The 27,843-nt window shown below is 47.4% G+C and overlaps 1 protein-coding gene across 7 annotated transcripts in view; it reads left to right on the top strand.

Annotated features, from left to right (window-relative positions):
- Positions 1–4,661: 4,661 nt before the first annotated feature.
- Positions 4,662–27,843, top strand: part of CIITA (class II major histocompatibility complex transactivator) — a 58,673-nt gene continuing 35,491 nt past the window's right edge. For 2 of the 7 annotated variants that reach the window (XM_081820035.1, XM_081820036.1), the window contains exon 1: positions 17,491–17,924. In XM_081820035.1, coding sequence (XP_081676161.1) covers positions 17,642–17,924 — 283 coding nt within the window. In that variant the 5' untranslated portion in view covers positions 17,491–17,641. Of the gene's footprint in view, positions 4,799–17,482; positions 17,925–25,992; positions 26,235–26,297; positions 27,770–27,843 lie in introns of those variants that run through there. The other 5 variants (XM_081820043.1, XM_081820042.1, XM_081820037.1 and 2 more) reach the window with 5 other exon arrangements.

Raw genomic sequence — 27,843 nt, 5'->3', positions numbered from 1 at the left:
AAGACTGTCTTCCCCATCCAGGCAAAGCCAGAGGGTTTTTAAGGGCAAGGCACTGGAAAGGGGGAGAGGGGCTGCATGCAGGAGAAGCAGGTGCCCAGGCAGTTAGTCATACATGGATGTGACCCTGAACAGACTTACGTCAGTGGCAACTGTTTTTAAAATGCAGTCAGGCCTTATCTTCTGGGAGAGTGGGGTCCTTCACTCCTCAAGGCCAGCAGTCTGCAAATATCAAGGAAAGAGGGTAGTTTTGCTACAAACCAAGGGACTTAGGTCAGCAAGCAAGGAGTGCATAAGCTTGAAGCAGATGAATCCTTCAGGCTCCTTAGATCGCTGTCACAATACTGTAATATACAAGCATATCAAATCCTAAGTTTACACCATGTCCATCGTATCTCATCAAGTTGGAAAAAAAATTAGAAATAAAGGGAGCTGAGAAGTGACACAGGGGCCTGGCGGGGACGGCAGCTGAGCAAAGCACCTCAGAGGACTGCCTTCTCCTGGCCATCACCCCCCTCCTGGCCCCCCACTCGGCATCCAGCATGAGTCTGGCACAAAATGTGAGTAAACTCAATAACGATTATAATAGCAAGGCCAGTCCCCAGGTCCACGGTCCCCACAAGGTTGTTAAGGGACTGAGCGTGGAACAACAACAACAACAACAAAAAGAGCCAAGAAATCTCCTTGTCAAGTGAGGTTCATTCTTCTCTTGTTACGGCAAGCATCATCACCATGGGTAATGGGATTTCCTTTTCTTCCAAAAGCCTGGGCTTCATGGCCATGGCCATATGCTGTAGGTGGGAGTGTGACAACAGGTGCCACTCTCAGGGAGGGCATTTTGGGCACTAGCCAGCACCGTCTAGGCACGTAGAGGTGTGCAGCATTGCCGCGCTATATGCCAAAACCAAATCAACATCAATGCCCATCATTAGGAGGAACTGCTTAGGAACAATGCTTTCACCATTCTGTGCAATATTATAGAGCTATGAAGAAGAACGAAGGAGATTTACACACAAGGGCGTAGAAAGATGTCCAAAATGCATTAAACAGAAAACAGGAAAAATGAGTTGCAGGGCAGTGGTTATAATACGATGTTGGAAAACCTCCCTGGATTGGCTCTACGGAGAGGGGCAAGCGTGGGTCGCGGGATTTAGCTTATCAGCTTCAGGGAGAAGAAAAGAGGCCAAGGCAGCGAGGGTGGGGGGGAATTGATACGCCCACCAGGCAGATGGAGTTGTTAGTTCCCAGGAGAACAAGGCCAACTCCTAGACCCTCTTACTGAGCCTGAGGCTGAGCAGCATGGGAAAGAGTTGGTTTTGGCTAGGGGGCACCTTCTGAGGGGCATTAGAGGTGGCTTCGCCCCGAACTGGGCTTTCCCAAACATACCATCCCTGAAATTCCCCCAAACCCTCCTCACTGATTAGGGGGGCCAGGAGAGGTATGTGGGCAAGCCCCACCTGCCTGTGTCTATGCAGAGAGAGCAGAGCAGATCTTTTGGGTAGGCTTCCCATCACCTGCAGCAACTCTTGCTATGTCTGAGACTCAGACCAATCCACCTCTAGAAGAAACATCTCTAGCACCGTCCTTCCCAGGGCTAAGCTATGCTGGGACCAAATTAGAAACCCTGTCTTTTGGTTTTTTGTGCATGTTTTCATTCATTCATTCATTCATTCATTCATTGTTTTTATCAGAGGCTTAATCTATGCCAAGCCCTACGATGGGCACTGGAAACAAAAAGATGACTAAGATCCACTTCTAGGCTTGAAGGAGCTCACAGTCCAACAGGAGAAGGTAGGTAGTTACATAATAGCCACAATTCCATGGAAGGATTTAGTGAAAACCTAAGTATTCAGGGAGAACCCCTACTCCCCATCTGGTGTTGAGATTGCCTGGGGAAAACAAAAATGACCATTATAAGAAAATGTTAACGAAGTATCTGGTCACTTATAAATTTTACTTACAAGTTTAGGACTTCTGATGCATTTAGTCTCTATGTTCCCTTAGGCTCCTCTTGGCTACGAGTTATTTTTGTAATATGTTTAAGTTTTCATTTTGAAATTATTATGGACTCCTAGATGTTGCAAAAATAGTATCAAGCAGTGTGCTGTGTCCCTTGTCTGGCATCCCCCAATGGCAACATCTTACAGCAGTAACCTATAGAATTAGCTACTAACTGAATCCTCCTGCTGAACCCATTGTCTGGCTCTTTCCCGACACCAACACCCTCTTTCTTAGGTGTTGGTCAGTCTGAGTGTTTGCCACATTTGCAGGATTAAATTGCCCTCCTTGCTTGCAACATTGCAGAATTTCCTGAAGTTGATGTCACTGGTTGTTGGAGAACTGCTCAGAGCACCCTGAAGATACTGACAAATGAGCATCTGTCCCATCCCATTGGTAGACCAAGGTACAACCAAACAAGAGGATACTGGTGAGAAGACAGGACAGGTGCTCACAAGAACATAATTTCAGTATGAAAAGGCTAAGAAAAGCCTGCTGGAAAACTAATAGCATCTTATCTTTTTTTTTTTTTTTCCAAAAATGACTCTCTGTGTGATCATGGTGTGAAACTTATAGAAAAGGATGTCATATCATGATCTTTAAACAAATTTTTGTCAGGAAATTATACCAAGCAGAAAAAAATATATATATATATTAGCCCTGGCTCCATAATCTGGTCTAAGAATTAGTACAGAATTTCAATTGTAATTTTCTTAGCAAAGATGGAATAGTGCCCATAACTGTTAGCTTCATTTTTTAAAGGTAAAGCATCAATCAAACCCTCTTCTTCTTTTTTTTTTTTTTTACTCAATATTTACAATGAAATTTTAGTCCCATTCTAACCAGATTTGCTTTCGCATGAATTTTCTGGGTACTAATGATCCTCAAAGGTCAAGAATTTCCTTTCAAGGTGTTATAGGGTTAAGTACACAATGACTAGTTCTGCCTGGGGGAGATCAGGAAAGTGTTTCACAAAGTAACATTTGGGCTGAGTATTGAAGGGTGTGTGGGAATTCACCAAATGGAGAAAATGTATGCAGTCAGACGGTAGTGGGAGTTGAAGTCACCAAAGGGTAGAAGACCATGACCTTCCTCCGGATGCTGGGAGTGGGCTGGGCTGCGATGTGGCTGCAGCAGAGTGGGGTGTGGGGTGAGGGGTGATTCTCTGTAATGGGAGATGAGGCTATAGAGGCTGTGGCTTTGAGCCTTACTGAAGAGCTGATGCTTTATTCCATGGCAGCAGGCAACCACTGGCAGGTTTGGGGCCAGGACAGTACATGATCAGTGTTGCAGTTTACAGAGATCCCTCTAGCTGCTGCAAGGGGAGAGTGAGTTGAGGGAGGTGAGGTTGGAGGCAGGAAAACAAACCTCAGAGAGTAGGAGGCAACGTACAGGCTCTGGGTTAGCCCACTGTGTGGAATCAGGCTCTACCACGGACCAGCCCTGGGACCCCCGCTTGACCTTTACAAGCCTCAGCTTCCACATCTGTAGAATGAGAATGATAATAGTACCTACATCCTGGGATTTCAGGAAGAGTAACTGTCAAGTAATGTGCTAGTAGATGAAGACCCATAGGAAGCTAGAGGAGAGATGATGGGAAGGATTGAAATTAAGGACTATAATTGAGCCTGGGTAGAGATCAAGGATGAAGGTGCATGAGAAACTCCAGAAATACGTTGGCCCTATAATCAAATGATCTGGGAACAGATTGCACATAAGGGGGAGGAGGTGGTGCAGGAGGAAGATGGACTCCGGGTCCAGATCCGGTGGCCCAGCTGGAGGGAGTGTCCTTCAGTCGCTCCAGAACAAATAGGGAGGAGCAGGTGCTGAGTTCGGAAGCGGTGGGCTTGGTTTTGAGCAGAGGTAGAAGCATGTGATGCCGTATGGGAGTGAGGTAGCTTTATCTGTAAGTCAGCTTTCACTTACCGAAACTTTGTCGTATATAGTTCCAGGAGGAACCATAGCAACTCTAGTGGACTTACACCAAACTTTTAGAGCCCGAGGAACAATGGACTTTGTTCAAGGAGGGAGAGGACTAAGAAAAAAAAATGCTAGTAAACTTGACACACCTTGAAGTCATTTATTTATTAGAAGTAATAAAGAGACATCTAATTCCAGCCCTCTGAGGGATTAGATACCCTAATACTCACACAAACAACTAAATGCTGAATAAGATACTTGAATGCATCTTTTAAACACGTTGCTGGTTGGCACAAAAGTAATGAATCCACAGAGTCCCCAAAGACACGAAGTCAGAGATGCTGGGTGGTGCGCACCCACCAAAGTCGGTCTTTTTCTTGAGGGTTTCTTCCAAACTCTGAAAAATGTCAGCTTCCCCTTTGAAAGCCACAGAAGAGTAAGGGCAGGACACAGTGTTGGACACACCCCAGGTAAGAACTGAACAGTAGATCCCTTCATAGAACTGGAACCCAAAGAACTCACTCACGCAACTTAATTTTACACCTGGACTCAAAGATTGCCTACAGTGAAGTTCTAAGAAATGAATAGTTCACGGTTAAAAAAAAAACCCGAAACAAAACAGATCACACCTCGAGAAAAGGAGGCACAGCCCCATAAATGGAAATGGGTAGACATAACCGACGGTAGAAAGAGACCCGCAGACTTCAGATGCCAGTATAATATACAAAACATGCAAACATCAGTGATGGGCTTCAGCCAGCTCATGACGGCTCATTGGGGCTGATTGTGAGCATCGCTTTTCTACCCTGTGTTCAGCAAGATCACATTGGTAGCTTGAAATTGGCCACAAGGAGTCGTGACACCATGGGAGTTGGCAAACATGGTAAATTGGGGTATTTATTTATTTGTTTGTTTTAAATGTATGTTTTAGAGAGAGTGCTAGTTGTTAAACATTTACTAGAAGACCACTGAATATATATATATATTTTTTTCTTTTAATCTTTCTTCTTCTTCTTTTTTTTTTTTTTAGAGAGGTGGTGAGGAAGGGCAGAAGGAGAGGGAGAGATCTCGAGCAGACTCTGCGCTGAGCATGGAGTCTGATGCGGGGCTCCATCCTACGACCCCAAGATCACAAACTGAACTGAAATCAAGAATGGGACACTTAACTGACTGAGCCACCCAGGTGCCCCAGATACGCATTCTTTTTAAGCATTACAAGCGATGTTTACAAAAATTGACTATGAGCTGGAATCAAACTTAACAACGGTCACATAGATTACATTCTCTTACCTCTTATCTCAGTTGCATTAAAACTAAATAATAACATGATAACCAGAAGAAATAAAAACAGCCTTTGCATACATTCCAGAGGAAATTGATCTTCACAAGAAGATCAAATGCAGTCTGACTCAGAACCTTTGACCTTAGTGTACTGGATCCAACAAACCCACATTGACTATTCAATCTATGCTCCATCTGTCAGGGCAGAAAGAGTTTACTGCCCAGCACCAAGGGTCGAAACCTCCAAGTGACCGTTCCTTGTTTTCTTTTAATGAAAGTTGGATTTCCCTCTTCAAGGATACTCACAGATCTGGTCTCGTATTTTTCCCTTCTCAAAGGAGAGGCTTATTTTATTTGGCTTTTTACAGCTATTAAGGTATCTTCAAGATATTCCAGATTTAGCTTTAACTAATAAGACTGTGAGTTGCCTGAGAGCAAGAAGTTTTCTCTTTATCATTCGCTGCTGTATTCCCAGGTCCTAATGTTAGCTCCATGCTTGGGTTTGGCATTCAGTGAAAGAATACGTGTGTGGATATCTACGATGTGCCAGGCTATGTGTACATGTTTTCTGCTAACTTAAATAATTTAGACCTCAAAACAACCTGGGATGTTTGGAATGGTCCACAGGAGGAAATCCAGGCATTAAAGTCACAGAGAAGCAAAAGGGCTCGCTCCAGCTTGGACTTGGTAGAACAGGGATCCAAATCTATCTATACTAACAACCAAACCGGCCACTCCCTCTCTTCCTGCCGCTTCCTTTCGCTTACCATGGGCCAGATGTGTATCACAGCAGTTTCAATGATGCTGCAGTTGATTTATCATAATTGTATCGTTGCCAAAAGAAGCAGTCGTGTTAGTACACACTCATTCCACAGGGCTGAAGAGTATGTGTGTCTCAAGTCAGATCTTAGCGTACCTGGCTGGCTCCGTTGTTGGAGCATTGTGAGTTTGAGCCCCACGTTGAGTGTAGAGATTACTTAAAAATAAAATCTTAAAAAAAAAATAGAGTCAGATCTTAAGGCCAGGGCAGGGGGAAGAGAATTCCCTCTGCTATGATGGTACAAACTTAACACCTTTTGTCATTTGGGGTCCTCCAGGAAGCAGACACCAAGGCAGAATTGGAGTACAAGAGATTTATGGGGGGCAGGTGATACCACTGGGAGATAAAGGGGAGAGAGAGCAGGAACATGCAGGCGAATCGGACACTTTGAAAAGGGAAAGGGACGACAGGAGGATTGTGTAGGAAGAACTTCAGACTGGGGTTCAGCTCTGGGAAGCTTGGCCAGGTCAACAGGGAGCCTGGGTTTGGAGATTGCCTGTAGCAGAGTCCCGCACTCCCCAGAAGCGTCGAGACCTTGTGTCACCCCCGTGCTCGGTCGTTGGTCAACGATTGCCTGGAAGTACCTGGCTTGAATTTACAAGCTGAGGCAGAGTCCGAGGCATCCATGGCTGGACACCGTCAGCCGACCCCTACACTCGACTCATACCTGTGGCAAGTTCTCTTTTGAAGAGAGCTAAGTGACATATCCCCGTGGCTACCATAGCCCTGATGGTCGTGAAGGACCTGCATCACCCCTGCTCTGTGCCAAGGGCAGATCTAGCTGTGATGCTGTAGGCTTTGACAGCAGATACACGCTCCTTAAATCCTGGCGGTAACTGACTGTGTGACCTTGAGGAGGACGCTAGATGTCTCTGATCCTCAGGTTCCTGTGACTCCCAAACTCCCTGCGTGAATGTGAACCCTATTGCAGAGAACCGCTTGATCCTCTCTATGTCTCCAGAACTGACCCACTGGGAGAGACAGATGGCATCACCATCTCGGGTCCAATTCCATGTCAACAAGCGGGCTCAACATCCCCTTGTTAGGAGCATCAGAAGGAATCACGTAGACCTGGTTTTGAAACTTCTTCAAGCTTCATATATCATGGTCATAGTAAGAATACCCACTTTGTAGGCTGGTGTAGGAATTTCTGAGTTGAAGTAGGTGCCGCATGGTACCAGAGGTAGTAATAACGTGGTGGTGGGAATAGTGTGTATGGGGAGGAGTCTGCGGACCTGGTGGAGGTGGCGGTGACCAAGAAGGTGGTGGTGGGAAGGATGGGATGGTGGAGCGGGAAATGATGATGGTGACCATGGAGGTGATGGAGGGAGGAAGTGATGGATGGAGGTGCTGGAGGGGGCATGTGGTGAAGCCAACTCCAGTACCCCACAGGACCCAGATCTCCTACCTCCCACCTCTGGCCCACGGGAGCCACAGCAGACTGTGTCATCATGCTGCCGACTACAGCCAGTCCCCACCCACTCTCCCCACTTCACCTCTAGAGTCACAAGCCAGCAGCGGACTCCCCGAGCCTTGGGGGGAAACCCAGGAAGCACGGGCAGCAGGCCAAAACCCGAGCAGTGGTTGAGGTGACTCAGGCTGAGATGCAGCAGCCCATCCCCCTGCTCTGTGGGCAGCCACAGGGCTCAGCCCTGCCATGCTTGGAGGGGCCCGTGGCCCCAGGGACCTGATCTCCCCAGCCTCCAGCAGACACTGTACTCCACCCTCTTCTCCTTTCGCAAATCACAGCCAGGAATCTCTCCCCAGGTTCCTGCTTGAAATCTGTGACTTCACATCTCTGGGCTTTGTCTGTGAAACAAGATGATTCATGCCTACCTTGTGGTGCCTTTGGTCATGATAGACCATGTACAGAAAGCATCTAGCTGCTCACTATTCTCACTCAAGAAGTGGCATCTGAATATGTTAATACCTCAACATTCTCATCATTGATCCCCAAGCTGGAGGAGCCAGAGATAGAGAGAATGTGATTGCCTTTTACTTTGCGGGCTGGTGACCCCAAGGACTACCTGAACCCTTACCTGGCTCTGGGGGCCTGGAGCATGAACACTTTGCATGCTGCCCAGGGGCATCAACTTCTCGCTACAGACCCCTTGGCATCCTCTGTTTCTAGTCTCAGACCATAAGTTTGCCATCCCCAGGGCCAGACCCCAGGCCCTGATTTGTGATGGAATCATGGCAACATTTACTAAATCAGTGTTTCCCAAAGTGTGGTTCCTATACCACCCTGCTGGGAATCAGAGAACTGAAGAATAGGTTCACCAAGTGGCTTTAAATATGTGAATCACAAAGCAAGAAAGAGAGCCTCCTTTCCATGCTTTACCATAATCATCATTGTCACTATATATATGTTTGTTTGTTTGTTTGTTTGTTTTAAGTAGGCTTCATGCCCAGTGTGGAGCCCAACATGGGGCTTGGTTGGACTCATGACCCTGAGATTGAGACCTGAGCTGAAATCAAGAGTTGGACACTTAACCGACTGAGCCACCGAGGCAGCCCATCATTATCACTATATTAAATTGCACCATATGAAATGGCTGTTTTTGTAGATGAAAACAAATATCAACAATTTCATAAGACTCAACCTCACTGGATATTTTAGACATACAAGAAGCCATAAAGAATGAGAATATGGGGGCACCTGGGTGACTCAGTCGGTTAAGCATCCAACTCTTGGTTTCCACTCAGGTCATGATCACCGGGTTATGAGATGGAGCCCCGTGTTGGGCTCCATGCTCAGCACAGAGTCTGCTTGAGATTCTCTCTCCCTCTCCTTCTGCCCCTCCCGCTCATCCTCTTTGCTCTAGAATGAACCAGTCTCCTGAACTGACAATTGATCATTTTCATGCACATCCGACCTCCCATGTGTACTTCATCCCTAGATACTACTCTGCAGACAGCAAGCTGGTTTTCTACTCACAAAGTTTTTGAGTTTTGCAGGTTATAAATTAGGTAGTCCTGCTTCTCATATTTGAATTGTGTTCGGGGTTCCAGTGTAGTAACATATACAGCTCGCTGACCCATTCTGGCTTTTCAAGGACAGTGAAGCTGTTTCTTGGTTCTTGGGGTGATTTTCTTTATAGCCAATGAAATGATTATATTCTTTTACTTATATTCCGGTTTTTGTTTACACCTGTTAAGGTTCGACTTTCAATAATAAAAGTCCATTAACATTGATGCTATAATCATAAAACCTTGCTTTACATGCTGTTTTCATGCTGTCAACGCCTACAGCCACACAAACTTCACAAGGGCTTAGCTGACTCTTGGTGTGGTCATATCACACGGGAGGAGGGAGCTAATCAAGACTCAAACACTGAAAAATGGAATTATACAAAAACCAAATACATTCAAAAGAAGAAAATTGAAATTATAGGAACGTGCAGTGCTATTTGTCACTGTTTATAAACATTATAATGCCTTCCTCACGGAGATGGGCATTTTTTTCTTTTAGAGTTCCCCTACATGATACCTATTAAAATGGGAGAAATACAGACCCAGAGTGTCCCCTCCTCAGTATACACCCCAGGGAAGTTCTTACACATTGCATGTAACACACAAGGCAGCCGTATTTGTGATGGCAAAGATAAATACATAAAAATCAACACAAAAATAGATATAAATGTCTTTTATAAGCATCTGGAGCATGTGTGGAGGCTGGACCCAATCCATCGAGTGAGGAATTTAATGGTTGTTAAAATACAGTTCGTCAAATCAAATATACATTGGGATACAGGGCATGTTCTAAAGGTTTAATAGTTGAGTCTTTACAATTTTCTCTCCTTCTTTCATACTAGTATGGTCTTACACATTAAAACCAATAGCCGTGACATCCATGAGAATGTTATAGGGTCTAAGAGACCAAAAGAGGTTACTAAAGGCTATGAATTCAGATACAGACATTCCAGAATCTTCTCCTGAGCTCATCTGCTGGGACAATCTCTCCATACCTTTTGTGGCATTGGTCATTCATGATTTCCCGTCCGTAATTTCTCCCAGAATCATTATATGTTATGTGTCATTAGGGCCATCTGGCTACGCTAAATGATTTCTGTTTGACAATCCCTCAATGGGGGAAAATGACCAAACTAAGCCTGCCTGGTGGGTGGCAGCTATTTGGAGCCTAGTGAAGTGTTGGGAGAGTTTGAATTCCACTCCCAATTCTGGCTGTATTCTGTGTTTCTTAAAATTATTTGATTATCATTGCAAAGTTGGATGGTTTTTAACCTAATAGTGAATTTCTATATATTGTGTATAAGGCTTAAGAATGCCCATCTCACTCTGAAAAACAAGCTGAGGGTTCTAGTGGGAGGATGGGTTAGCCTGGTGGTGGGTATTGAGGAGGGCACATTCTGCATGGAGCACTGGGTGTTATGCACAAACAATGAATCATGGAACACTACATCTAAAACTAATGATGTAATGTATGGGGATTAACATAAGAATAAAAAAAATAAAAAAAATAAAAAAAAAAAAGAATGCCCATCTCAGGGGCACCTGCGTGGCTCAGTTGGTTAAAGGTCTGACTCTTGATTTCGGCTCAGGTCATGATCTCAGGGTCATGAGATCAAGCCCTGCTTTGGGCTCTGTGCTCAGCACAGAGTCTGCTTAGGATTCTCTCCCTCTCTCTCTCTCTCTCTGCCCCTCCCACCCCCCGCTCATGCTCTCACCAGGAGAGTAGGAACAGTTCTCATTTTTCTACATCCTTATGGACAACTTTTACAATTTTTACCAGTGTGCGGATGTAGGCAGCTCCAGCTTGGTGCTAGGCTATCTCTCACATCTCTCTAACACCTGCTAACCATGCTCTGTCACAAAGATGGATTGGACCCCAGGATCAGAAGCTTTAATAAGCAGGAGAGTCTAAACTTTTATATCATTTTACTTGCCACGTGTTTGTCCCAGTTGCTCGCCACTCTTGCACATGTGATGTGACTTTCCAACTCTGATAAGGACATGAAATTTCCTTCCATGGTAAATAAGTAAGCCAGATAAATAATAGTACACACTACATGAGATCATGAGGGGGAAAAAGTCATGCAGGGAGACCTGAATGACTAAAGACATGGGAAATATAACACTCATGACTCGTCGCAGGGGAATATTGTGGAGCTCTGGGACCAGTGGGTTCTGCAACTAGGTAACACTTTCAGTATTTCAAAGCTGAAAGACATCCTAGGGATCATGTAATCTGAACCACTTATTTCACAGGTGACGAAATTGTGGTCCAGAGAGAGGAAATGTCGTGCATGTGGTGGCACAGTGAATCAGTGGTTGAGTGGAGGCTGGCATTCAAGTTTTCCTGACAAAGCACATGACTGGGTAGTGACTGGATTGATAGGAAGGAGGAAAGCAGCCTTACAGGTGGCTAGGAGAATCTACCCTTATCCCTGGTTCTGTGTCCCCAGTGTTTGCTGTTTCATTATCCATTATCCCACCTTCCATGTGTGGGGATGGATCCCCATGGCTGGTCCTCATCCCTGCCTTGGATGCTTGGGGATGGATCCCCATGGCTGGTCCTTATCCCCGCCTTAGATGCTTGGGGATGGATCCCCATGGCTGGTCTTCATCCCTGCCTTGGATGCTTGGGGATGGATCCCCATGGCTGGTCCTCATCCCTGCCTTGGATGCTTGGGGATGGATCCTCATGGCTTGGTCCTCTCTCCCAAGTGCCTAAGAGGTGAGGTACTTACGAACACTGTTTCCCTATCCCTCCCAGGAACTGACCCTCTGTCATCTTCTCTACATCCATGGCTGAAGATTATATGCCATCTATACCATCTATTAAAACTCCCTCTTGCCTCCTCCTTTCCTACCTCCTCTAAGTTTTAGACTCCTCAAACCTCTTCTTTTTCTCTCAGGGCTAATTTATGGGCATTACTGCCTTGTCCAAGAAACCGCCTGGTCTCCTAAATGCTGGAAAGAGAAATCTCAGGAAAAAAGAGGAGGAAATTTCCTCTTCACCTCTGGCTGCAGCAGTTAGATGCTGTTCTGCATCCCAAAGTTAGTTCTGATAAAGCTGAAAACATTTGCACAAGTATCCATCTCCATCTCCTGTCATGAGAGGAGACGTGAAAATGTGAAGTTTGTTTTGTGATTATAAAACCATTCTCAAAAGTGCTGTTTGTACAAAGTAGCCTTTTAAGGTACAGAGCCTGAAAAAGTTATTGATTTGCCCTGAGAATTATGACCTTTAATGCCTAAAAGTGTGCAATTTTTATTATCTTAATTGATAATTTGTTGCCCTGGGAATAATATTTACATTGACATCTCTGTTTCTGAAAAGTACAAATGCTTTGTTGGGTGAGAAGAAGAGTTTTGGGATTTCTACCTTCTGCCTTTATGTATAAAGTTGATTATATCGTGATCTTGTTGCACTGCTTATTCAAACCAAGAGTTGAGAGTCCCCCTCATTCAAAATTCTGTATTAATTTCTAGTTGCTCTTTAGCTACACCTTTTGGCACTATGTTTTCATGGTTGCCCAAGGGATTATTATATACATCTTCTATTTCTCCTGACCTACATAGAGGTAATATTCTATCACTTTGATATCTAGAAACCTTGCAACTACAAAGGTCCAATAACCACCCTCTACATTATAACATCCCTTATGCTATAATCATCATATATATTATGTCTATCTATATTTAAAAGTCACTGACCATACTACAAATTTTGTTTTAAGCAGTTATGTTTTTAAATAAATTAAGAGAAAAAACAATCTTTTATATTTGCCCAGAGATTCTATTTTTAATGTTCTTCAGTCCTCCCTGTAGATCTGGGTTTCTAACTGGCATCCTTTTCCACTCATATAAAGAACGTACTTTGGCATTTCTTGACATACAGGTATGCGGCCACACATTCTTTTAGTTTTTCCTTTATCTGAAAATATCTATTTTTCCTGCATTCTTGAAAGGTATTTTCACTGGTTTTAGAAATCTATGTTGATGGGACATCTGGGTGGCTCAGTCAGTAAAGCAACTGACTCTTGATTTCAGCTCAGGTCATGATCACAGGGTCATGAGATTGAGCCCTGCGTCGGGCTCCATGCTGAACATGGAGCCTGCTTAAGATTTTCTCTCTCCCTCTGCCCATCCCCCCCAAATAATAATAGTAATAATAATAATAAATAAATCTGTGCTGACAATTTCAATTCTTCTAAGATTCTGTTCCACCGTCTTCTGGCTTCCATAGTTTCCAATGAAAAGTCTGTAATTAAACCAACACTCTCTTGTATGTGACATGGTCTTCTGATTTGGCTGCTTTCATGAATTTTTCCTTATCTTTGGTTTTCAGCAGTTTGGCTGTGATGTACCTAGGTGTGGTTTCTTCGTATTTACCCTTCTTTTTTTAAGATTTTATTTATTTATTTGAAAGGGAGAGAGTGAGCAAGAGAGAGCATGAGCAGAGGGAGGGAGAGAAGCAGGCTCCCCACTGAGCAGAGAGCCCAATGTGGGGCTCGATCCCAGGACCCTGGGATCATGACCTGAGCTGAAGGCAGACGCTTAGCCGACTCAGCCACCCAGGCACCCCTGTATTTGCCCTTCTTGAAGTCTACTGAACTTCACAGATTTGTTTTCCTTTGGCCAAATTTGTGAAGTTTAGGGCTTTATTTCTTCAAGTCTTTTTCCTGCCCCATTCTCTCTCTTCTCCTTCTGTGATTCCAAATATGTAGAAGTTGGAGCTTTTGATATTATCCCACAGATCCTCGAAGCTCATTTTTTTTCCAATCTTATCTGTTTTTCAGATGAAATACTTTCTATTGTCCCAACTGAAAGTTTTTATCTTCTGTCATTCCCCATTTTGCTGTCAATCTCATCCAGTGACAAAATTTCATATATTGTACTTTCTACTTTGATAATTTCCATTTGATAACTTTTGAATAGTTTCTATTTTTTTGCTGAAATTTCCTATCTTTTCACTTTTATGAGCATATTTTCCTTTACATCCTTTATGATTCTTTCTTCTTTCTTCCTTTCTTTTCTCTCTTTCTTTGAAATGGTTCTTTTTTAATTTTTATTTATTTATTTATTATTTTTTAATATCTCTATGGTAAGGATTTTTATTTATTTTTTTATTATTAACATATAATGTATTATTTGTTTCAGGGGTACAGGTCTGTGATTCATCAGTCTTACACAATTCACAGCACTCACCATAGCACATACCCTCCCCAATGTCCATCCCCCAGCCACTCCATCCCTCCCACCCTCCCTCCACTCCCACAACCCTCAGCTTGTTTCCTGAGATTAAGAGTCTCTTATGCTTTTGTCTCCCTCTCTGGTTTCATCTTGTTTCATTTTTTCCTCTCTTCCCCTATGATCCTCTGCCTTGTTTCTCAAATTCCACATATCAGTGAGATCATATGATAATTGTCTTTCTCTGTATGACTTATTTCGCTTAGCATAATACCCTCTATCCATGTTGTTGCAAATGGCAATATTTCATTTTTTGATGACTGCATGATATTCCATTGTATTTATATAACATATCTTCTTTATCCATTCATCTGTTGATGGACATCTGGGCTCTTTCCACAGTTTGGCTATTGTGGACATTGCTGCTATAAACATCAGGGTGCACGTGCCCCTTCAGATCACTATGTTTGTATCATTGGGGTAAATACTCAGTAGTGCAATTGCTGGGCCGTAGGGTAGCTCTATTTTCAACTTTTTTTTTTAAAGATTTTATTTATTTATTTGACAGAGAGAGACAGCGAGAGAGGGAACACAAGCAGAGGGAGTGAGAGAGGGAGAAGCAGACTTCCTGTAGAGCAGGAAGCCCGACCCAGGGCTCCATCCCAGGACCCTGGGATCATGACCTGAGCCGAAGGCAGATGCCTAACGACTGAGCCACCCAGATGCCCCTATTTTCAACTTTTTGAGGAACCTCCAAACTGTTTTCCAGAGTGGCTGCATCAGCTTGCATTCCCACCAACAGTGTAGGAGGGTTCCCCTTTCTCCGCATCCCTGCCAACATCTGTCATTTCCTGACTTGTTAATTTTCGCCATTTTGACTGATGTGAAGTGGTATCTCATTGAGGTTTTGATTTGTAGTTCCCTGAGCCTGAGTGATGTTGAGCAATTTTTTATGTGTCTGTTGGTCATTTGGATGTTGTCTTTGCAGAAATATCCGTTCATGTCTTCTGCCCATGAAATGGTTCTTTAAAAAAAAAAAAAAATGTTGTTTTAAGTAATCTTTACCCCCAACATGGGGCTTGAACTTACCACCTCAATATCAAGAGTTACATGCTCCACCAAATGAGCCAGCCGGGAGCCTCCCTTTATGTCTTTTTCATTCATGGTTATAGTCAGTGCTTTAAAAATCCTTATTTGCCAGTTTCAACATCTGGGTCATCAAGAGGTCAGTTTCCATTGACTGTCTTTTTCTCTTGAGAATGGGTCCCTTTTTCCTGTTTCTTTATAGTCAAGTAATTTTTGATGTATACTGCACCTCATATGTTGCAAACACTCGGGATTGTTATAATCTGAACAGTGTTAATATTTGTTGTTGATTTAGTGGGCTCCTAACTTGGCTGGAATCAAATGCAATCTTCTACTCCCTCCCCACCCTTATGGTAGGTTGCAATTCAAATCTCAATACTGTTCCTTTAGCCTTAGCTGAGCTGTTTGGAGTCTGACTGAGAATGTATACATGGTTCAGAAGTCAGCTAGATATTTGGGCAGTTTATACACAGAATTTGAAGCAACTCCTCTCTCTCCCCTTTCTGGAATTTCTACTCCTACTTTCCAGCAGATTTTTTTTTTTTAAGATTTTATTTATTTATTTGACAGAGAGAGAGAGACAGCGAGAGCAGGAACACAAGTAGGAGGAATGGGAGAGGGAGAAGCAGGCTTCCCGCCAAGCAGGGAGCCCGATGCGGGGCTTGATCCCAGGACCCTGGGATCATGACCTGAGCTGAAGGCAGATGCTCAACGACTGAGTCACCCAGGTGCCCCACCAGCAGATATTATTACCCCAAATTCTGTCCTCTGGTTATTCAGGGCCAGTAAAACTTTGCATTTTTTAAGGGTTTTAGTTGCCCTGTGCAGTAGTGATCAAGACTTGCCCTCAGGCTAAACCCATGAGCTAAGAACTCACCAGTGGTATTCTTATCTTTCATGTGTTGATTCCCTTCTAGTATCTACAAGCTCAGGTCACTCTTCAGTGCCTTTAGGTAGTGTTTTTTGTCTTTTGTTTTTTGGGGGCTTTTCCCCCCAGAGTTGTTAGTTGTTATCTGTGGTGGAGTTGGTCAGATAGGAACTACTCAGCGATACTGGAAGTTGAAATCCTTCTTTGTCTCACTTAAATGAACAATGCAAATGGTCCCATCTGAGAGATGGTAAAGCTGAGACCAGGCTAGGAAACGAGGTCACCAGTGTGTTTCGAAATGGTAAGAGAGAGCAATCAGCTATGATAAAAAAAAAAATTGGGTTGGGAATTTTTTTAAAAGATTTAGTTATTTATTTGGGAGAGAGCAAGAGCATGAGTGGGAGGGGCAGAGGGAGAGGGAGAGGGAATCTCAAGCAGATTTCACACTGAGCACGGAGCCTAATGCAGGGCCAGATCTCACGACCCTGAGATCATGAACGGAGTGGAAACCAAGAATCAGATGCTCAACCGACTGCATCACCCAGGCACCGCTGGGTTGGGAATTTTTAGAATAGAATCCTTAAATAGACTGGCTTCTACGCAAGCCTCTGTTTTGTGCATTAGTAAATCGGGGATGATTATTCACATATAGTCAGTGTTCACTAAGTGCTTACTAGGTCCAGTGCTAAGCCCTTTCAATGCATTATCTTTTTTAATCCTCAAGACAGCTTAATGAGGTTGGATTACTTTCGTTGGGAGATTTTGCTAAGGAGGGGACTAAGGTTTAGTGAGGTTAAGCCCAAGATGACAGTCGTGTGCATGATTAATCAATAATAATAATGGCTCATATTTATTGAACTGTTATCATGTTGTAGATAATGTGCTAGGTGCCCTGCATACATTATCTCATTTAATTCTTTCAACAACTCTGTGAGGTCAGGCCTGTTATTATCACTCTGTCTAACTCCGGGAGGTCAGGATGATCATCATCATCCAACATTTTCAGGTGGAGGAATGGGGGCTGGAAAGAGGCTGAGCAAGTTGTTCAAGTTCACATAATTAGCAAGCAGCGCTGGGATTTGAACCCCAGCAGATTCACTCCAAAGCCAATTGTTTAACCTCTATGCCCCAACTGCCTTCTTGCTGTGATAAAACATCTGAAAAGGACCATCACTGTGTAAGTTCCCAGAGAGGCAAGCTCGCTTCCCATTTAGTGAATATCAGACTGGATCAAATGGAACCCACAGGCTGTGGCCTTCTCTGACACAGGTACGTGGGCGGTCCCAGCCAGTATCAGTGGGGTCTGAATCAGCCCGAGCACCCATTTCCAACCATACATCAGGCACCCCAGCCTACAACGCAAATGAGGAAACCTGTCTAAGCAGTAATTAACAGCACCCAACTGCAGAGGTTCCCTCATCCTGTTTTTCACTTCGTGTTTTGGATGCTGCGGGCTGGGTGAGCAGAGATCCTAGGCTTTGGCCCAGGCAGCTAGCCTGCCTCCGAGCCCTGCCATGAACCACTTCCAGACCATCCTGACTCGGGTCCAGATGCTGCTGTCCAGCCATCGGCCGAGTCAGGTGCAGGCCCTCCTGGACCACATGCTGGAGAAGGAGCTTCTGTCCCGGGAGTACCACTTCGCCCTGCTCCGCGAGCCTGATGGCGAGGCCCTGGCCAGGAAGATCTCCTTGACCCTGCTGGAGAAAGGAGACCCAGACTTGGCCCTCTTGAGGTGGGCATGGAGTGGGTTGCAGGTCCCAGTGGCCGAGAGGGATCCCGACCCCAAGGACCATGGTGGTAAGTCGGCATCCCCTTCGCCCAAGTAGCAAGGACTGGCCGTAGGCAGCACATGGGTTTTCCCTCCTCTCTGAAAGGAGAGTCAGTGTGCTCATCCGCAGATGGGAAGGCAGAGCTGGACAGGAGTCAGGGCATCTGGATGATCTGGCAGGAGCAGCAAGCGCTTGGACAACTTGGTCTGTGATGCTGGGTGTGCACATACAGCACGCTTCCCACTCAGCTTAAGAAAAGACCATCCCGGAGGCATGCCATCAAATGCCTGCTTCATTTACACTCTGAGCGGCCTTGATGTGTCAGGCACTGCGCTGGGCACTGGCCGGGGGCTACGGATCAGCTCCTGCCTGCAAGGGGCTCATGGTCCCGTAGGGAAGACAGCTGCAGGACTCGGTGGGGTTCAAATGTGAAGAAACGAGGTACCAGAGAGAGGACGGGCCATGAAGCTGGAGAGCAGAGGATGCTGTGTGTGCATGCCTGCGTGTGCATCTGTGTCAGCGAGAGACAGAAATCAAAAGACGGACAGGGTGAGAGAGTAAGGAAGAGAGAGACAGAATAGAAAGAGAGAGCCGGGAGAGGACAGAAGGAAGAAGGAAGGGGGAGGAGGCGGAGGGCGGGGGAAGAGAGAGAGAAAGAGGGAGACAGAGACAGAGAACAGGAACCCAATCAGAGAAAAGAGAGGAAGAGTGTCTTACTTTTAGAGTATTGACTACACTTGACGCATCTTAAATCGGAAAAACAAACCTACACCATATTGCTTCCATCCACATCCCTGGCCCCGCAGACCGTGTGGGTCTTTCTTCCCTGTTGCAAAGAGGTTCTGGCTTTGTTGCCAACAACGTTCTTCCTAAAGATGCGTGTCTGTTCTGCCTCCTGCTCTATCCAGATCTAGGCTTTTCCAATTTGAGGACACAGCATTCATGGCCCCTCTATGGTTTCACAGTCACTTCTACTGGGAGGGGATCACAGTGATTCACGTTTATTGGGCATTGACCGCGTGCCAGGCCCCACCTTAGCACATGGCAGCGCTCTTAGTTCTGACCTAACGAAGAAAGCAGAGACCACCCAGAGGTGACCCTACCCTGGGTCTCCAGGTGGGACGTAGTGGAGGCTGGATTTGGAGGCAGACAAACTTAATCCTCGGCTTTGAGGAGTAAAAAGCCTTCCGATGGTCTTGACTGGGGCACCGGGGGGCGTACACATTTCTCCCGCTCTTCTGCGGAGACACGAATTTACAAGGGGTCGGTTTTCCTCGTGGTTCAGTTCTCGCCCAGATGGTCTCTGTTGGTTCCTTGGACTTGTCTCTTACTCTTTCCCTTTCCCACCTGAATGATCTCCCTGATTTCTTCATGGGGGGTGCAAGCAGCTTGTGTGGTCTTGAGGGCGGTTAGCAGCCACCCGGGATGGCAGGGGAAAAGTCAACCCCGTCCTCCTTCCTTGCAAACTGCACACCCCTTGCTCCTTTATGTGGAGGCTGCTTGACACCTCGGCACCCCCCCTCCTCTGTCCGCTGGTTCCTGTTATTTCACTCTGTTTCCTCCCTGGGGATGTCATATTTTTATTTCTGAGCCCATGTGACTCGAGAAAGGGAACTGGGCTCAGAGTGACATGGTCTTCAGGGGGCTGGGAGACAGAGAAGGGCAAGGTGCCTCCTCTCCCTGGCCCTTTCTTCCTGTCCTCCAGCTCAGCCCCCCATCAGGGCTGCTGGGTGTGCGGCTGCGGTGGAAGTTGGAGGGAGCAGCCCTTGGAGGAGAAGAGGGAGAAGGGGAAAGAGAATTGTGTGCTTTGTAAAGAAAGGGCCCTGACTCTGGTTTCAGTGGGGGTTCAGAAGAGGAAATCGTCATGTGAAAGTTTTGTAACTCGCTCCACAACCCTTAACAATCTTCACCCTCCACTGGTCTAAACCCTGCGCTGGCTCCCCATCGCTCAGAGGAAAAGCCAAATCCGGACGGTGGCCCACAAGGGGCTCATCACAGTCTGGCTCTCATCGTGGCTTTGCTCTCATCCCCTACTTCTGCTCATCTCCTCCAGCCATACTGGTACCCCCGCTGTCCCTGGGACAGGCCTGGCATGCTCTCTACCACAGGACCTTGGCAAGTGCTGTTCCTACTACCTGGAACATTCTTCTCCACATATCCTCTTGGAGGATACCTCCTAAGCTCTTTGCTCAGATTTCACCTTCTCAACAAGGCCTACCCCGAGCATCCCCTTTAGCATGGCAGGTCCCCGTGCCTGGGTGGCTCGATCAGTTAAGCATCTGCCTTCAGCTCAGGTCTGGTCCCGGGGTCCCGGGGTCCCGGGGTCCCGGGGTCCCAGGATAGAGTCCTGCGTCAGGTTCCTTGCTCAGCAGGGAGTCTGCTTCTCCCTCTGCCTGTCACTCCCCCTGCTTGTGCTCTCTCTCTCTGACAAATAAATAAAGTCAAAAAAAAAAAAAAGAATTGCAGGTCCCCGTCCACACTCTGAGCCCCCTCCCTAAACTGACATTTTCACCTTCTATATATTTTACTTTTGTATTATGTTTGTCGTTCATTGTCTGACTCTCCTACTAGAAAATAAGCTCCACATGGGCAGGAATCTGTATTTTGATCATATCGTATCCTAAATGCCTAGCACAGTGCCTGGCACTGGGTAGGTGTGTAATGTAGATTTGTTGAATGTTGGATGGTTGAATGGATAGATGGAGGGATGGATGGATGAGTGGGTCGGTGGATGGATGGGAGATGGATTGGGTGGGTGGATGGCTCAGGTACTACCATTATTCTCACTTTACAGAATGGTAAACTGAGGCACAGAGCGGTTAAGAGATGGCCTGGGGAGAGGGCTAATGGATGTCACAAGGCCGGATCTACCGCTGCACTTTCTGCTTGGCTGCCTCTTCTAAACAACCCAAGGGATACCGTAAATCTACCCATAACAGGTTGACTATCTTCAAACTGAAACCAGGTCTGAAACTTCTGATTCAGAAGTCACCTTCAGCTACCACAGTGTCTTGGTGCAATTGTGCAGAAAGCCTACCTCTGGGGCTTTGACCTTGGGGGTCTGACTCTGCTGCAGGAGGCAGCACGGTGCGTCCAACCCCAGGCAAGCTCGGGGGGTGGGGGGGGCCTGAGAGTCAAGGTCCTTGTCCTGACACAACTCAGCAGCTTCCCTGGGGAAACAAAGCAAATGCTCGGGACATTCTTTGGTGACAATGGGTGACAACGCATGGCAGGCACTCTGGGGACAGAGAAGAGACAGTGAGGATGGCAGTGATGGAGAAAGCCCAGGCTGGACACTGGAGAGCTCTGGGTCTGAGGCCACGCTCTGATTCTTACAAACCATGTGACCTCGGCCACATGACTGGACCACTCTGACCCTCTGTTTCTTCATCTTGAAAATGAGAGTGATGATATAAAGCCCCCAGGGCTATAGTGGGGGTTAAATTAAATGAGATGGTAGCTGGAAACTGTCTAAGGCAGTGCTTGGCATTGGATAGCTAAGTCTCGAGGGGTCACAGCAGGGAGAACTGGACAAGGAAGGATAAAACAGGGGTTTGAGGTGCAGAGAAAACAATTATGTCTACAGTCTCATGGGGGGCCGCACAGAATATCTAGACACCTATTCCATGTGAGACACAGTGCTGAGTGCTTGGGTGCTGTGTATATGTGAGAAGTGCATCAGTGTGCCCCCACTGTTGGGCTGGCACACGGTCTCAGCCCTCAGACTGCCTAAGTGCCGGTCATGGCTCCCTAATTCCAAGGGGTGTGCCTGTGAGCACTTTCTGGAACCTCTCCGGGCCTCAGTTTTCCACATCTGTACAATGGACGCAATGATAGTACCCAGGGTGGTGCTCTGAGGATTCAGTGACCTCATCCAGTGTAAGGCACTTGCATTTCCGGCAAGAAGAGAGTGGATTCTGACTCATCAGCTCAGGGGTGGTGTTTGGGCAGTTACAGCCGCAGGGTGACAGCCGGCTTGGGTTTTTGAATGGAGGCTTTGCCCAGCGGTGCCTTTGGGCATGTGTTCTCAGAGGCCGTAGGAATCCCCCCACCTCCCACTCCCCGGGGGTTTATATTTTATTGTTTTCTTTGGCTTTCTTTTGTTCTTTTGTCACTCTATGCTTTCATGATGCGTTATATTTGCCCACAAGGACTCGGTTCTAGGAACCATAGAACAAAGTCTCCCTCTAGGATGTTGCCTGATTTATTGGAAAGGAAGGGACATGCCCCAGGCTGCCAAACGTCTCCTCCGGCTTCCTTCCTCATTTGGTCCTTACCACGAGAGCCACCAGAGCCTGGACCTCAGAGAGGAAAGGCGCTGTGCCCTCCCACCCTCCTCTTTACCTTCCCAAGACCTGTTTCTTCTCTGATCCCGGGGAGCCTACTCTGCCCTCTGGAAGGAGACGTGCTGGCAAGAATAACTGTTGTCCGTTCACCTTGGATGGCTTCCCCGCCAGCCAGACTCACTTCATCTTCACCCCTGGGACCCGAAGAAAGAAAAGTACCTGTACCTGGAAGTTGGCACTTCCCCATGGGTTTTCCCAGGCTGACCAGTGGCCCATTCCATACTCCACTTGGCTCCAAGCCTGGCGCCTGACCCAACCAGGGCCGGTTTCTGTTCTCTGTTGTCGTTACCTGAAGCAGCCCACCTGTGTCCTTCCTTGGTACCTATTCATCTCTCTAGCCACCTGCCCAGCCACCTCCCTGCCTGCCCTCAAACTTACCTGGTCTACATAACCACCTACCAGTGTCTACTTAACAATCCATCAACTTATATCTGTTATCCACTTATACATACTTATCAATCTATTTATCTAACCATTTACAGTTTTATGTATCAACTTATTTACCTGCCTTCCTACCAACTCATCTGCTTGTGTATTTACCGACTAATAGGCCTGCATTCTCACGCACATTCCTACCTGCCTAATTTGGATACATGCCAGTTTTATCGTATCTATTCACCTACTTCTCTACTCACCTCTTCCCCTTCCTTCCTTACACGTCTTCCCTCCTCCTGGAATCATTGTCTTAGCACCTGCTAGGGATTATGGTGGTCACCAAAAAGCATAAGAAAGGGCACTTACAACCTAGGGAGAGGGGACCCTTCACCATTGGGCACTTGAGACTGCCTTGATCATACCAATCCAAACTCGGTTCCTTCACTCAAGCAATCTTGGAGTAGTGTGAATTTTAGATAAGAAAATAAAACTGTGGGTCCCAGACAGTAGCAACCTCATGATCTAATCAGAAGTAACAGAGTCTCGGGGCGCCTGGGTGGCTCAGTCGGTTAAGCGTCTGCCTTCGGCTCGGGTCATGATCTCAGGGTCCTGGGATCGAGCCCCGCATCGGGCTCCCTGCTCCGCGGGGAGCTGCTTCTCCCTCTCCCATTCCCCCTACTTGTGTTCCCTCTCTCGCGTGTCTCTCTCTGTCAAATAAATAAAATCTTTAAAAAAAAAAAAAAAAGAAAGAAGTAACAGAGTCTCTACTTAATGAAATGGGAAGTTCACCGATGCATTGCCAAATACATGGCAACAAGTTTTCTAAAAATGAGTAAAGCATAAGATTGATGTTACCTGGAAGGGTGCTGAAAGCAAGAACTCAGGCCTTGAAGGATGGCTAAAATAAAGACAGGAGCTCAGCCCTGCATGAGCAGAGGTACCCACGTAGGGCAAGCAGGTCTGTTTGGGGAGACTACAGCAAGGGATGACAAGCTTACTCAGAAGTTGTTTCCCCCATGTCCTCCCCTTGGGGCTTGGCAGGGGACCCCGGCGGGCAATTTTCACAATGCTTCTGCTGGTAGCCAGTGGTCTTTGTCCTGCTGGATCCTGACTGGAGGCAAAGACATTTGCATGCCCAGGGCAAGATGGCTTGAACAGCGCTGAGAGGGCTCCCCAGTAGGGAGGAAATTGATTTTGTTCAAAGCAGCCCTGGGCTCAGAGAATAGTCACCATCTCTGAGGGATTTTCGAAGAAGGGCATCGGTAGGAGGAATGCAGGATGCTTTAATAGGGAGAAATTTTGGGCTCGGCTTACCCTCTGCCCTGCTCCTTGCCCTCCCCATGCAGGAGGCTTGGTATTCTAGCTCTGCTACAACGCCAGGCTGCCCACTCCTCATCTCTGTTTCCACTGCACCTGCCGAAAGTCAGACCCCATCAGCTCCTGGCTGGGCACCACAATGTCTCCTCTCCCGTGTCTCTACCTGGGGCCCTCCCCGTGCTAATCTAACAGCCTCCGGCATCAGCCAAACACGCAGCCTGGTCCATGTCACCACCCAGCTCAGAGCCCTGTGTTGACACAGGCATGGTCAGGTTTGGGGATTGAGTATGGGTCTGGGGGGGACGGTTCAGTGAGGATGTGGAAAGACCAGGTAGCAGAGAGGAGATCGGACCCGGTGAGAGGTGATGGCACCCAGGCAGGTGCACCCCGGTCAGACTGACTCTCATCGGCCTGTCCTGCCATGAACCGGATTCAGAACTGCCTCAGCCATGGCCGTCGGTCAGAACTGGCTGCCTCCAAGGACGGGAAAGGACTCTCACAAGTGACCTCGAGACAGGTGAATGGGCAGGGGTGCCTCTCCCTTGGCACAGGTCATGGGAAGATGAGACTTCTTGAGATTTCTAATATTTGTCACGTCTGTCTTATTAGCCTCACAAGGCAAGACCGTGTTTCAAGTTGACTACTAGCGTTTCCCATTTGTCTGCCTACTTCCTCCCTGGGCCTTCTAAAAGCAGGGACTGTTTCAAAATAACCACCTTACAAAGATAGACATCATTATCTTTATTTCGTATGTGGGGGAAACCGAGGCCCACACAAGGGAAGTGAGGGGTCCAAGGACACGCACCTGCTAGTAACACCAGGGGCTTGACGCCAGATCTTCAGACTCCTAACCCAGTGCTCTTTCAGTAAAAGTGCAGGAAGGAGGCACTTGTCACTGCTTCCCAAACTTCATTCACTTCCGGACCACCCTCTCGATTTCTACGCACCATCCTATACTAATTATTTGCCCGACAGGTGTTTTTTCAAAGCGCTCGCATTTTTTTAATTTTTATTTTTAAAGATTTTTATTTATTTATTTATTTGAGAGAGAGAGAGAGAATGAGAAAGAGAGAGCACATGAGAGGGAGGAAGGTCAGAGGGAGAAGCAGACTCCCCGCCGAGCAGGGAGCCCGATGCGGGGCTCGATCTAGGGACTCCAGGGACTCCAGGATCATGACCTGAGCCGAAGGCAGTTGCTTAACTGACTGAGCCATCCAGGCGCCCCGCATTTTTTTTTTTTTAATTCAAGTTTGTTTTCCAAGGAAAGTTTATGTTCGCCATAAGTGAAAGGAATGCCACCCATTGAAGTGAACTATGAAACAGGAAGGGGGGGCAATGTTTACACAAATCCAGCCAGAAACTATTGTCTCACTGAAGGCTTGCAACTAGGGAATGCCTTCTGGGAAACAGGGATGTATCCTGCATTTGAAGAGGTTTGTTAAAGACCTCTTAGCCTGACAAACACTCTCTCCCAGATGCCATCAGGAGCGTGGGTAGAGACTTGCAGGGGCACTAACTCTCTCCCTGGGGGTCAGTGCTATTTAGCGCTGCATCCATGTGTCGCCCTAAACCATCTGGCTATAAGTAGACCACATTTGGGGTAACACTGTCTTATGTGTAATTTACGTTTTGGTCCAATGTCTTGGAATAAAAATCATGAGTGGACCACTCATGATCTCCAAGGCAATTCAGGGCAGTTTGGTGTGGGGGTGGGGTGGTGGAGGAAATGGAATCTGGGGAGCCTGCTGGACCCCAGCTGGGGGGCTCAGCTTGTCTTGAGGCATTTGTGGGGCTCTGATCCTGGTCCCATCCTGCAGAGGATAGCAGGGATTGGGGCTCCACTGTGGTCGCCATAATTTCAGAATGTCATTGTGTCAAAGGTCTCCCTCCAAGGGACAACTCTCAACCTTCTATGGTCACGCCCTTTGGCCCACAGCAAGGAACTGAAATTACCAACAGAGGCACGGGGAAGGTTTAAGGGAGTGTGGGCAAATTAGAGAGTTTTAGACAGAGAGATCAGACAGCTTGATGCCACTTCATAGGGGGAAAGTTTTCTGTTGGTCCCTTGCTTGCTTCCTTTGCATGCTGGCTTGGTGTTGGCGGGCTTCTGACTGGTATAGGTGACTAAGCTGGAGATGAAGCTGTCTGCTCCTGAGCTGGGCATTCAAAGGCATCGTTGGGCAGGCTGAGGGCACCAGGAGGGGCTGCCAGACTCCAGAAGCCGCTGCCTCACTGGGTTTCCCACACCATGCGTTGCCTAGCTCCACGCCCTGCGGGGTCCTACCTGCCAGAGTCCCAAGGTAAAAAGGGGGGTGAAGGAAGTTGGGGCTGGCAAGGCTTCTTGATTTAGGGTAAGGTCTCAGCTGCCCCCACCGTCTCTGAACCGGGGGGTGGGAGCAGAGAGAGGGGTCCTTGTCCCGTCGGGGCTGTTGGGAAAAGTGAGGTGGTTAATTATTTCCTTCCACTTGAGGGACATTCAGATCCGTCCAGGTGCCTGGCACGTGAGAGACTTTATCAGTGCTGAAGGGTTCCAGAGGCCAACTTTCAGCAGGTGTGTCGTTAGCTCTCAGCATTGATAGCCCGGCTCGGCCAACCACAGGTGCTCTCTCCACCAGGTAAACACTGAGGGGTGCCCTTGAAGGACAGGATCCCTGCCATACCCCACCCCATCCCCAGGAGAAGCAGGAAAATCAAAGTCGCAGTCAGCTCCTTGGCGTAGCTGTTGAGCCCCAACCGGCTGGACAGATGCTCCCCTCTCCCCAGTTTCTAGATTGTGCTTTGGGGAAGAAGTGGGGGTTAGGAGACAGACGGCACCAGCTCTGCAATCAGCACGGCAGGTTTGAATCCCAGCTACATTGTTGGCTGGGTGTGAAGTGACACATAACATGTCACCAACCTCTGACGCTCTTTGCCTGGGCTGTTAAAAATTCTGTGACAGGGTAATGACGAGGGATCAAAGTCCAGCACAGTGCCTGGAACATCGTAGGAACGGAATATCATCAGGGAAGCCCGCTATTACTGGTGCCGCTGTGTTGTGTGTTTCGGAGGGGTTTCAGGGGGGTGAGACCCCTTTCCTCAGACACCGCTGAGGTTTGCCAGCTCTGTTGGATAGAGCCTGTTGGGAGTTTCGATGGGAAGAAGAGGTCAGGAGTCACCTTGACCCACGCCTTCAATTCCAGACAGGAACTCCAAGCCTGGGAAGGGAAGTGCCCTCCCCAAATTCTCATGGTGGGTGGAGCTGGGGTCCAGGACCTCTGGAGGAGGAAAGGCAGGAGGAGTGTCCGCATCAGGGATGAGGCGGAATTTCCAGCCCCTGAGGGTCCCTGAGGCATTTCCTCTTGCCTCTGGAGGACATTTGCCTTCCCAGGAGTGAATGGCTCATGGAGCAAATCTCCGGGTCTGTGTCCGCTGCAAGGACCGTTTGCCACCTTCATGGCCGGGCTGAGCTGAAGAGACATGGAGGCCACCCCAAAGCAAGGGAGAGCTGCCTGCAAGTCAGGGTTTGCAGATGGCATGCCCACGTGTGTGCTGGCTCCCCGGAAGGGGGGTGGGAGGAGGCTGGCCATTTCCAGGAGCTGATAGACGCTCCAGGAGTGCCCAGGAGTGTAAGGATGTGACCCTGGCGCTTCCGAGAAAGCACGTGGTGGGTGCAGCAAGCCTGCTTACTCTCCAGCTTGGTCCAAATTTCAGCGCAGAGAGAAAGCGAAAGAGAAAAGTACGGCCCTAGTGGATGAGGTGGGGGCACTGGGTGGCCAACCCACCCCAGTCTAGCTGCAGCCCCACAGCTGGCAGGAAGGAGAGGCCACCGGCAGCACGCGGGAGTCGGGGAGCAGCGGTAGGTGACCAGGGCTCTCCCCCTGCACCCCGAAAGTCGGCCCGGCAATCGAGGCTCAGAGGCTGGCTGCTACT

This window comes from Leptonychotes weddellii, chromosome 5, assembly GCF_054177405.1.
Source record: "Leptonychotes weddellii isolate Sample4059 chromosome 5, ASM5417740v2, whole genome shotgun sequence".
Classification (NCBI taxonomy): domain Eukaryota; kingdom Metazoa; phylum Chordata; class Mammalia; order Carnivora; family Phocidae; genus Leptonychotes; species Leptonychotes weddellii.
This window is presented reverse-complemented; position numbering and strand designations above follow the sequence as displayed.